Here is a 12594-nt window from a genome sequence, read left to right as displayed (position 1 = left end):
TGAACCTCTCTGCAGCTCTCGACACAGAAGTATTACAAAGACACCTTAACAACTCAGAAAGAGAGGATGAATCAGCATTACAGAAATTGTAGTTCTTATTTACTCTACATCCTCTGAGGGACAGGTTTGAGAGTCCTCTTTTACAGGGTCTTCACTTTCAACTTTCCCTAAAATTCCATATGGTTCCCACTTCTCTTTAATGCCTGTAAAGAATCATTGACAAAGGTACTGAGAAACTGTGAGCTTGGCTGAGAGAAATATATTGATGAAAATCAACTGTGTGTCTCTGTCTTCACAAATGCAACAAGCGTCACGACTGAAATGTCAGAACACCTACACAGTCCTTCAGGGTGCTGTTTTCTGCAATACAAAAGAGCAGACTCTCTCCTAGGAAAAGAACACTTCTGTCTGGTGGGGTCAGAGATGGAGTGAACACTCCAAAATCCATAAAAATGCTTATTTGAATTACTTGAGCTCAGTCAGTGGTTCAGTCAAACTTGCCAGAGCTCGTTATTTTTTCTGTCTTTGTTCTTGCGTTTAGTAGCGTTGGTGGTAGTGGGTAAAAGGCTTGCTCCTTTCCTCTCAGACACTTAACTGACACAACTGTGTAGTTATTGAGAGTAATTATGGGGATGCCACCCACAGAAATATGTTTATGCTCACGGCTGAACATAGAAAACAAGCCAATAAAAGTCCAAAGTAGTAGTGCTGTATAATTAAACGTGTGTGGGTCCACCAACTCTGCACATGGTCATCAGTCGTCTTCCCTTCAGGCTACTCCATTGTGAGGATCATTTAAGCAATATGGAGATGTGATTAGGCCATGCAAATATGACTTCACATCACTACCAGAGGATTTTGGAGAGATGAACTTGATAAATATCATATTCTTCTGTTGTTGCAGTGAGCAGCAACATGGCTTCGTGCCCTGCTCTGAGCACTTCCCAGTTTGCTGTTGTTGAAGCCAGTGTTAACAGCCTTTCCTTTTTACAAATCGAATTCTAGTTTCAGATAACAGGTATGAACATGCAAGCATAAGTGAAGGCTAAAGCCAAATAAAAGGTTTACTTCAGGCTTCTTCTGGTTATTCTTGGAAAAGAATTCTTTTAATTTTGAAAAAATTACAAATTAAAAAAAATAGTTAACACATTAACAATAAATTATTTAAGTAATTAAAATTCTAAGTGAATTGTAAAAGATTTCTTTTTCTATATAAGCCCGTGTACATATGTGCTCCCTGCTGCCAACCCGTTGTGAGCCTTTTTTGTAGCTCAGAGATATATTTAGATTGGGAACAGTTGGATTGTTTAGTAGTCTATTCAGGCAAATGTGGTGAGGATTTCAGGAGAAACTGAAGAATTCACATCTGTATCATCTAAATTTGAAGTAATTAACATTTAAATGTTTCTATGTTAATACACTGTTCATAGAAAAGTGTTTGCATGCAATCCATTGGCAATACTTTGTTCGACTGTGCTGTCAGCACTATTATATTTGTAAAATACTGAAAACTTTTTATAGTGTGTGCTTTTCTGAGAGAAAAGCAGGCACCATATCTGCACAGGCCTGAGAGTACAGCCCTGAAATGAAACAGGGACAGAAAACCACCTGCTCGGTGGTTTGAGAGTCGTAGCCCATCGGGACTACCATTTTAAAATGTCCCACCATGACCGGTAGCCTAACCTAGTCCCCAGGCTCCTCCAGTAGCCCCAGTGCTCGCGAGGGCGGTGCTAGAGGTTAGGCGCGTTGCTTGAGTGGCACTGCCTGCCCTCCCTTGCCATCGTCCCTGACCTCCTGCAGCACCTTTCCTGCCAGCCCGGGGACCCGCAGCCACCACGGGGCAGGAGCGGGACAGAGCCGTGGCGGTTAGCTGTGGGTTGCTTTTCCCCAGATAATTCATCCAGCTCACAGCATCTCCCCACAGCACTTCCAGAAGCCTCCCCAGGAAAGAAGTGGTTATGAACTGGGGTATTAAGTAGTGACATGATGTATTGTCTAGTACTCGAATATGACAGAAGTATTCTCATTTTAACTGTATATAATCTTTTAAAAAAAGAGGAACAATTCTGAATATTACAGGGAGTATATTAATTTCAGTCCCCAAACTTGTGTGAATTAAAAGCTTTGTATAAGAACAAGTACTAGTTAGCCAGACCCGACTCCCAGAAATTTTGTCTTGTGCTGCAATTTTATTTTATTAGCTGATTACTGAGGACTAGTAATAATTACTAGATAATGTGACTTTGCAAATTTGCTTCTTCTAGTAAGAGGTCCTGTGTAAAACGTGAAAGCTTTGTGTTCTGGTCCCTGTACTCTACAGCAATCTGTCACAGCACAATCTGTTTTCTAGGACCTTAACCACACTTTTCACAGTAAGGATGCAAACCTTCTGCACCACAGGTGGCACACAAGTAGATATCTACTCAGTTTTTAAATTAATGGGGCATCCATACCAATGTAGTTACAGAGCAAAGAAATTAAGTACTGAGCTTTTATGATTCATGCTGATTAATTATATCACAAAGGATGATAACAATGTTAGAGAAACTGCTTTGCTTTACTTATTTTAAAAAACAAACAAACAAACAAACAGAAAACCCCCAACTGATTTGTATTAGAATTCCAAAGACCTCTCCTGTGGAACCAGAAAGCAGCACAGAAGTTCTGACGTTCACACACAATGAACATCTCTAATGTCCTCCGGTTAACTATTATCGGGAGGGTTTTTATAGTCTTTAGTCAGTCCTCTTTTGCCTTTCTGCAAACTGCCTTTAATTAGTTTAAATTCATCGCTTCCCATTCCATCCTACAGAATACAGACTGTGTTTAAAATATCTTTCCAGATATAATACTGTTTGAGAAGACTAGGTAAAAGAAATATGCTGAAGGAAAAAAATAGTTAAAAAAAGGCAGAAGATATTTAGAAGCACAGGAAACATGGGCAGATATCACAGGCATAAGGTTGCAGTTCCGCTTAGTATATCAAGTATCTCACCACAGTAGGGTAGGGAGAGGTGTTGTCTGCTTGTTTAAATAGATCAATGATCAGAATATTTTAGACTGTTATTTGAAAAGATCTATTCTTTGTATTTCATGGAGGAGCGGAGTACTCTGTTTTCTGTTACAATCCAGTAGCTTTCATAGGTATTGAAGTAACTGAAAATATCAGAAAGCATGTCCCAGTACTGTTCCAGTTTTCTAAACTCTCTGGAATAAACATGTCCCAGTACTGTTCCAGTTTTCTAAACTCTCTGGAATAAATCATGGTAGAATGGAAATGGCTGCTAGATGAAAGTGAAAATAGTTTCTCCCTTTAGCATGGAAGGAATACAGATCAAGCAGCAAAGTGAGAGGAAAATAAAGCTTGGAGAGGCTTTTTCTAATGTACACGAATGAAAGCTAAAATTTCAAAGAATAATGCCAATTTGATGAGCTTCTGCCGCAACCATTGTTTGCAAAGAGGCTGCTGAGGTTTGATAAACAGCTTAGGAACTTCTTTAGCACCATTTCTCAATGAGCCTCTTAATTTGGTTGTTTTTATTCATCTTTCCAGATTTATTTTTTTTTTTTGGCACGAGAGATGTTTGCTTTATAGTCTGTTTCTTTACAGAAGCTGTCTGCTTCTTTGAATGACAGCATAATTTTCTTTTTAAAATTTCAAGATATTTCACATTACTATCTTGCCCGGTGGGTCCGGGGTATTTGATTGCAAATGCTGAGCTGAGATGCTTCTGCAGAGGCTTTGCTAAGCACTGTATGTAAGTCATTGAAGTCAACTATATCACTTACATCGTGTAAAATGAAGCAAGGACGAAAGCCCTTGAATATATAAATCTAAGTCATACAAGTAACCAAGGGCAATGTAGGATGAGCAAACTTTGACAGAGTTCAGATAAACATAAAAAAGTCTGCATGCTTTCATATTTCCTTTGGTCTGCACAAGTGATTTGAACAGCCTAAAGGAACAGGATTTCTCATGAGATTCTGCTGCTGCTTACTACATACAAACAACTATTCAGCATTTTTCTTTTCCCTAACTAGAAATTAAAAAAAAAGAAACAGGAGAAACTGAAAAATAAGCGAAAACTGTTGTGCAGTAAATGAATTAATTAGCTCGTAAGTATCTGGAGGAACCATGAAAGATTCCTGACTAAATGGTATTATGCAACATAAGTAAGAACTTGAGTATTCACGTAGATAAATAACTAAATTTGACTTTCTTAAATAAATTATTAAATGTTGATTCTTTTGCTAGTAAAAAAATTAAAATAATTTGTGATCAGAGTTGACCGAAATGGACACATTCATACCCACTGAAATGTTTGTCACCCTAAGTCTCGCTACAGAAGTCACAAGCTAAGATAGTATTGGTCCGGCATTTTCCCAAGTTTAGCAAGTTGGCTCAGATAGAGATGGAACTGGCTTGGGTTTTTGCTAAATATATGACAGATTTTAAGCAGATTTAAGACAGAAAGAAGAACCATGGGTAGAGGTTTGTGAGCGTTTTAAGCTAATCTAAATCCAAACTAAGTACAGGTCATCTAGAAAAATGAGTAGTCAAAAATGGACACAGCTATCTGCTCTGTCCCGGAGGCACTGGCGCAAGCCAAAGGGGGAGCAACGTAAGGCCAGAAGTTAGATCATCTCTTTCAGCAGCAGAGTGCCGAGAGCAGCGTAGGACACTCACAAAGTGCTGCCTCGAGTTCCACGTAGAACGTTGGTGTAAACTCTAGATTCAAACCAAAAAGCCCCACAACACAGTAGTGTTTTCAACAGTTGCAGAGTAAAATTGCTGAAATTCCTTAGAAAAATCTAAGAAGACATATTTATGAAAATTAATACCAGAAAGCCATTGGTCTGATCCCAATGCAATAATTCTTCTAGTCTTAACTTTAGCATTTTTATGCTTCAACAGTTATTATGATATGAACGATTCTGATGTTAAAAGGATCTAGTCTATCAAAACATAATTAGTTTGTAAATGTTTTGGAACAAAGAGGATCTTTTCAGCTGTGTTTACATATCCTCTAGCACAGGGAGAGTCTGGACTGTGACTACAATTATCGTTGATGGAAGGATAAAAATAATACAAATAACTGTCCTCATACAGAAGCAGTACTGACCTGTCTTTGGCTCCAGTTAAGAAAGCACTTAGGCATCAAATTAAATTCATTCAATCCAACAAAAGCCTCCAGTGGATGGATTATTTCCAGTGCATCTAAATATTTCTTAAAATATGCTACCCAAAATTTCACGTAATTTAGGCTTCGAAAAAACCATGCATCAGAATGGGTCAAACCAGTCCTTTCACTCTATTTTTACAAGACAATGTTAATTCTAGTTTAGCCCTCAATACGCTCTGAGCCCCTCTCAAACTTACGTCATCTGCAAATTTAACAAAAATACTACTTCATCTATCTTCCAGGTAAAATGAAATGAAAACAGTGACTTAGGATAGGTTCCTGGGGAATCTCACGGTGTAGCTAAATCTCCCCATTTTGACAGTGAACCATTGACAACTTCTCCAAGATTTTCTCACCAGTTCTGCCATGTGGGTTTACCAAGGCCTTATTCTCTAGTTTTTTGCTAGAAATGTTATTCAAAAGGCTTTGGTAAAGTCAAAATACATACCTTGCTGCAAATACTCAAGAAATCTGGTTACTTCACTCAAAGTATCCTTATGCCATGTACCCAATTTTGTTGAAGAAGGAAAGGAGCCTCATATTTCTAAAAGTGTTTTTTAGTATTGTTCCCAAGTTGGAACATGGGAAGTTCTGCTTAGATGTCAGGAAACCAAGTCTACCATGCTGATAGTTGAATACCAGAACAAGTTGCCCAGGGAGGTTCTGGAATCCCTCTCTGTGGAAGTGTTCAGTACTGGACTGGACATAGTCCTGAGTAACGTGAACTATTCAAACATATTTGGAGCAGGAGGGTGGACTAGATGACCTCTGAAGGCCCCTTCCAAACTAAAATAAGACAGTAAGATTTTTCTATTTGTTTAGATAGCAGTAAAAATTGAGTTTGAACTATCACTGTATATCTCAATGTATTCCAGTTCTTCATGCCTGTGTCTCTAAGCAGCAATTTGCAGTGTAAATGTACGATCATTTTGCATTAATTGCTACGGTTTCATCTCCCGACTTTTGGGGATGGAATTCCCTCAGATACATTTCTCTTAATTGCGTTAACTTACAGTAGATACAAATATGTCTATTGTAGAAATGTCAGGCTAGGCACAAAATTAATACCTTCGTTTTTCTATGCCATTCACTCTTCCGCATGAGATGTAGCAGAGTAGGAACAGCACTGCTGCTGTGTCTATTCCTACTGTTCGCTCTAAACCAATAGGTAGCGGCTGAATATTCTCCTCTGGTGCTATTATTGGGATGGATGTTACAAGAGAAAATAGGAATGTTAGAAGGTGTTTTCCTCCACGTAGTGTTTAAAAAAGTGGTGGCTGTCATTTTATCCAGGGTGGAAATTATATAATATCGGCGTATTTCAAGAACCTGTTTCTCAAAAATGCGTAGGCTGGAAGTTTTTCTTAAGCATAAGTTAGGTTCATATTCCATGCCAACGCTGAAATACCAGGCAAGCAGAAGCCAAAGACAAGCTTTCTGTGCAGCTAGTGGGGTTTCCATGAGGTGAGAAGCAGAGAAAAAAAAGTACCTTCTCTACATCATGTTCCTTATTTTTTTGACATTGTACTGAAGCTATGACCTTGACCAACTATGACCAGCCGTTAACCCCTCCTCTTCTCCTGCCACCAAGGTACGCGGATACCCTTAGTATTTGTCTGTTAAAATCTTCCTTCTATGCTTTTCTTAAATTTTGTTTAGTTTTCTTAAGTCAGATATTTCCGAGCATTTTCTGATTCAGATCCAGAGAGATGTTTATTATCAACCTATTTGTTCAATATACATTGCTTTCCTGCAAGGAATTTTGAAACAAGATTTCAGCAAATCAGAGAGGAAGTAGGTTATTTTTCTTGCTTTTCATCAAATTGCTTGGCATTTCTCATTTCAAGAAAATGGAAACAAATAATTATAAAAAGCAAAAGAAACCTCTTATTCCATCTTCTGATATTATAACAACTCAAATGTCCTCGCAGAGAACTTCTGGCCAGTTGGCTGTCTCCACTTTGTTTTCACTCCAGGATGATTTAATTGCAAGACTGCTTGCAAAGGTTTAAGAGCAGTGGTTTTTCTATTAAGGAATATAGGAATAAAGTGAACTGGAAGATGCCTAGGATCTTTGTCTTGAGATCTTATTAACTTCACACAGAAACTTTTTTTAAGTCCACTCCTTTCAAACTTCTTTCTTTCCATTTCGCCCCCCATCCTCTTCCACCTAAATTTCCCCTTTCTTCCAAACTCCTTTGCTGTCTCTTAGGTCTACCATGCATTCCCACTTCTCCTCTAAGCACTCCCCCAGTTTCCTAGCTCTCCTCTTCATTCATGTGTCCCCAAATGGCATTTTTTTCTCATGCTGCCACTGTCTTCCCTCTCCTTTTAGCAACACTTTGTATAATTTGCTATGCCAGCTTGCATTCTCATTAGATAGTTCATTAACTATTTTCTAGTGGACTAAACTAAGTTGGGGCAATCAGCACAGGTCGTTAGGTAGTCCTGATACTAGCATGCATATTAATATGCAATACCAATAAAAAGAAAAACATATCTGCAAGCACAGGGTAGAAATAATTGCTAGTTTTAGAAGGAAAGGTTAAACCAAAAATGTAAGGTAGGAAACATGCGCTGTATTTGGAAAGGGTTTCATACACTGTCTCCCCTTTCCTATCAGCAAAGTCAGAGTGGAATGGAAGAGCCTTCAAGTAAGGAATAGCAGCAGCCTGGCTCAGTCTGTTCTGGCAGGGATTTGACAGATCTGCTCTGGAGAGGTCTAATGCCCAGTACAGCTCGTATCAGCTGAGAAGCCATTAAAGTGAATGTATAAACTACAGGAAACTGTGATGGTGACATGTTTTGTTTCTAGCTTGTTAAACCAGTAATTGTTATTGCAAGTAGCTGTCATTCCCACCAGCGTTTGCTTCGTGTTGACAATGAAGAAAACTCATTTGTTTTATAGTGTGAATCTTAATTTTCTTCATGGTTGGTTTCTTTCTTTGCCTGTCAATCCCAGATCTCTGAGGAAGAAACGCAGTCAGTTTTATAGCAACCAGAATAAGCTGTACCTAAACTGCCAGTACAAAAACTATGGCTTCTTATGGATTATGAAAGGATTTTTTGGAAGGGCACATAGGATCAAAAACGCCCTTTTGAATCATATTAGCCAAGACTGCCAGTCACTGACTGTACCCAGATCGGCTAGTGATCTGTGCATATTTGCCCTTCAATTTGTATGGTTTTTAATTAAACTTGACAACTCTGGAAGAAATTAACTCTGTGAAGTTGACCGCCTGCTGGCCTTTAGCCATTTGTGTCTCCAGCAGCCAGCTGTTCATACAGCAGTCAAGAACAGGGTTATAGCCATGTCAGGAGTGTGGGGAAGACAGAGCCCCACTCATAGAAATGCAAAGGAAACCTTTATAGTATAGATGCAATTTAAGTAGGAAAAAAGTCTTATGGGCATTCAGCTTATTCTATTCAGGGAATGTTTTTGATGACGTAAAGAAGGCTTCTGTAAGCTGTGCCATCACTAGGAGGGTTTGGCCACACAACGAACTTTTCCCGGGGTGGTTAATACTTAAAAATGTGTCAGCTTAGCATATTTAGGCCAAATGTGTCTATATAGAATGACACTAGAAGTGCAATTTCTGAAAGCTGGGAAAAAAAATTGATCTGTTCACAGCCTGGTTTTATTTTGGATTAAAGTGCTTTTTCAAGTTCTCCTGTTCTGAAATAAATCTGAAATTAATTGTATGTATTGTAGTGCTAACGGTAACAAAACCAACCAAACAACAAAAACCCCACAGCATCAGGGGTTTTATCCTGGCTATCAAAATAACCCAAGCACTAGAGAAATGTCTCCTGAACACACAGCTGTGCAAAAAGAGTTGTGCAAAAATCCTCTGAGAGGGACTGTACCGTCCTGTAGCAAAGCAAAAGATCTTCCAGTAGCTGTGAGGAGCTATCCTCCACGTATGCAGCAGGAGGTCATTTCCCAAAAGGGAGCTGCAGAAGAAGGCCTTGTAAACTCAGTCTATGGTTGGGAAGGTTTTTTAATCAAAGCCTGGTTTAAGATTCAGTTGAAGCACCATGTACCATGCAGAGTTCTGCAGAGATACATTAAAATGTGGAGTTTTGTTCAGATGCTCAGTTTGAACAGACTGGCTAAGCTCTGCAGAACATACTGGCCTATTACTATGAAAGATAAAAACCTAACTAAAACCAGAGATACACATTCTGTGTAGCTACCACTGGAGACTCTAGCCAGCAGGGGCTGCTGCAGAAGCCACTAAGGGGCCCGATGCACTGGAAAGAGGAGATAGACCAAAGCTCCATCACACAGATGATATGGGGCCAAGAGAACCGCGTGGCTGTTTCTGCCCTGTCCTCCACATTCCCACACAGCAAGAGACCCATGAAGGTCTGAGCCAGCGAGAACAGCTGCAGCAGTAGCCCAGATGAGGACCTCCAGGCATTCAGACCTTTGAAGCACTCTGTCCCATGCTCCCCTTTGTTCTCTTCACTTCAGCTTCCTTCACAGAATCATAGAATGGTTAGAGTTGGGAGGGACCTTCTTCTCTTACTTTGCTCTGACCTGCCCTGTGCTCATGGCTCCCACTGCCTCTTTCCTTGTGTTACCTTGACACATTCTAAAGGAATCCAATTAGAAGATGAATCATGAAGTTAATATATCCATCATTAACCCAGTATCATTTATTCCTTTTGTGTTGTTCCTCGCTTTTACGCTTTTTCTGTCATCTCCGATTGTCCAAAGGAGGACTTGCTTACCTGTCTATTTAGACTGACTCTTTGTGCCAGGAGTCACCCACTACTTGTGTCTGCAGCGTTCAGCGTGAAGAGATCCCCTTTTTTAAAAATCTCTAAGCCCACCCATGATAAATATCAGTAATAACAAAAGCACGCCCACTTACAGTTAGTGGGATGTTAGTGTCATCTGTTAGATCAACCCGCTGGTCCTGGCTTTTATCTCACATCGAAGTGGGGGTCTAAAGCCCGGCTGTCCTCTCCCAGGTGCCCGTGCAGTGCAGCCACAGGCTGCATCGAGTTCAGGCTGCCAGCACCTTTTGAAATTGTTGCACTCTGCATAACACATATTCTTCCCTCGCCGGCATTCAAAGAATATATGACTCTATAGCTTTTGTTCTTCTCATTGGTTATCACCTATATTAAAACTCAACTGCCATAGACAAGGATAGAACTGACACATTTTGCCTGTTGGCTTTAGTGGCACTGACGCTGAAAAAGCTCACTGACTACGACTGCCTACTCTCACTTTAGCAAGCAGCAAATATCACAGTGGAAATACACATCCTACTTTTCACCTTAGGTCTAATAAATCTAAAAATAACAAAAATGTGCATAGAAACACTATGAGCAGTTAAACGTGCAGAGAGTTCTGTGTGTGTGCGCACTGACCTTTAGATGCTGAAGTGCCTGGATTTTGGCAATCGGCAGCTAGCTTGTAAGGGAACAGAAAGCAAGCCACTTTGTCATGAATAATCCCATCTTTCTTTCCTTTTTTTAAATTTTGTTGTGCCTTGAACTTAAAGCATCTGATGGAAAGATAAGGGCATTTTGACATTAACGGCTAGTTTTAAGTAATTAACTTCTTTATTAGTGGCCATAGCTAGCTGAATTCGGTAAAAATGAATACTGTAAACCCACTTATATGTAGAGTTTGATCTCTGTGCCGCTGTGACAGTGAGGCTTAAATTACTCATGTTTGAACCCCAGAGATACTACAGTGCATTTTACAAGCCTGCCAAGCACTGCACAGGAATGTCTATTGATATAGCGAACAACTGTGGGTGCAAATAGAGCAGCTAAAATTTAAGCATATAGAATGTAGCAGTCTTGTCTAAATAAGATAAGAAATAACATAACTTGGATTTTGGCCAGGACACCCCCTTCCTCTCCATTCCCACCCCCATCTCCAAAAATAAGCAGTTCTTTAGTGACCACCAGAAATGAAGAACTCTGGTTTTGCATATCACCCCCTCCCCCAGACTACACTTCTTGTTGGCTCCAAGTATGGTTGAGGTTTCAAAAGGCAAAGTATGCAGTTTGAGCTTCGCTTTAAATATTTCATGCTGCTAAGAAGGTTGGGAAATATTGACGAGAGATCTAAGGAAGAGGCAAACTTTGCTTTTAAGTTTACTTCTTTAAAAAGGCAATCAGAATTTGGCATTGTATCTTGAATTACTTGTGCTTTCCAATATCTTGCACTCCTGCTTTGCTATTACAAATCTCCATTCTGGGAAGGGAAAATCCACCCTTTTAAAGCAATAGTTTCCTGGAAGGTTACAGACTCACCACGTCCATGATCTGCATGAGGCTGAGAGTGAAATAGACAGTCAGTGGCTGGGAATCATTTGCAACCGGTCGCTCCAGAGGGTTGTAATTTTTCAGCAGCTCCTTATAAAGCTTCCTTTGGAACTCTCCTTGCAGGGACTCTTCAGGCACAGGAATAAATAGATAAATAATTAGGAATCTACAGCAGGAAGTAAAGCTAGGACATATGCTCTTTTCCTTCTGTCAGGTATTATGTATATATTCTTTTACCTGCCGCATTGCCAGAAAAATGCCACTGTAATTCATATAGTTCATTAGCTACTACAGCAAAACCTTATCACAAATGTATCACTTTCTTTTCATCCCAGCCTGTAAGCGGGATTCCCTCTTTGATCATTTCTCAGCTGGCCAGGAGTGATAAATTCTAAATGCTAATGATGCGTTGTCAACATATGCACCCTTTGGTCCAGCAGCAAGAAGCGATGAAGAGGAAATACGCTACCTGTGTTTTGACACCTGTCCTGGCATAGCCAGAAAAGCCGAACACAGCTACGGCAGAGGGCATCAGCAAGACAATGGGAGAAAAATGGCCACAGGTTAGACTGAATCCTGCTCTCAGCCTGCTTCAAATTGAGAACTCTGGGGCAAGTATTCTCCGCTTTGTTCTCTGTTCATGCGGCTACGAGTAAAGCGGGGGTACAGGGTTCCTGGCAGAGATGATAGGCACTACATTAATATATGTGATCATATTCAGGGATTTCTGTCCTTTTTACACCTCAAATCCAGGGAGGGTCTTTATTCTGCCATTTTTCTCTGGAGGGAGAGGGAGCATGTCCGCACGGATGGAGCCGAGCAGACCAGGGGCAGAGGCAGGTTCAGAACGAAAGGAAATCTGGGTCAGGGTAGGAGCAGGTCCCCTGGATGCGAGCCCTCCCTGTCCCCGCTCTGGACGGACTTTCCTCTTCCCTCTTATTTTCTAGCGCTGATCTCCCCCCGCAAAAAGCCACAGCCTATGCCCTGAAGCAGCTGCCGTTTAAGTGCCTTGGGGGAGTGTGGTCCCCATCCCCATCGCTCTGCTCATCTCCCCTCTCCCCTCCCGGCAGCTCCCCGAGCGGGCGAGCCCACGGAGCGGCCCGGGACAGAGGAGAGC

At 40.6% G+C, this 12594-nt stretch overlaps 1 protein-coding gene across 1 annotated transcript in view; it reads right to left on the bottom strand.

The window, feature by feature from the left end:
• Positions 1–11600, bottom strand: part of CHRFAM7A (CHRNA7 (cholinergic receptor, nicotinic, alpha 7, exons 5-10) and FAM7A (family with sequence similarity 7A, exons A-E) fusion) — a 39176-nt gene extending 27576 nt beyond the window's left edge. Inside the window, exon 1 of the mRNA XM_009885749.1 lies at positions 11466–11600. Coding sequence (XP_009884051.1) covers positions 11466–11483 — 18 coding nt within the window. The 5' untranslated portion in view covers positions 11484–11600. The remainder of the gene's footprint in view (positions 1–11465) is intronic.
• Positions 11601–12594: the final 994 nt, after the last annotated feature.

This window comes from Charadrius vociferus, unplaced genomic scaffold, assembly GCF_000708025.1.
Source record: "Charadrius vociferus isolate BGI_N301 unplaced genomic scaffold, ASM70802v2 scaffold325, whole genome shotgun sequence".
Lineage (NCBI taxonomy): Eukaryota > Metazoa > Chordata > Aves > Charadriiformes > Charadriidae > Charadrius > Charadrius vociferus.
This window is presented reverse-complemented; position numbering and strand designations above follow the sequence as displayed.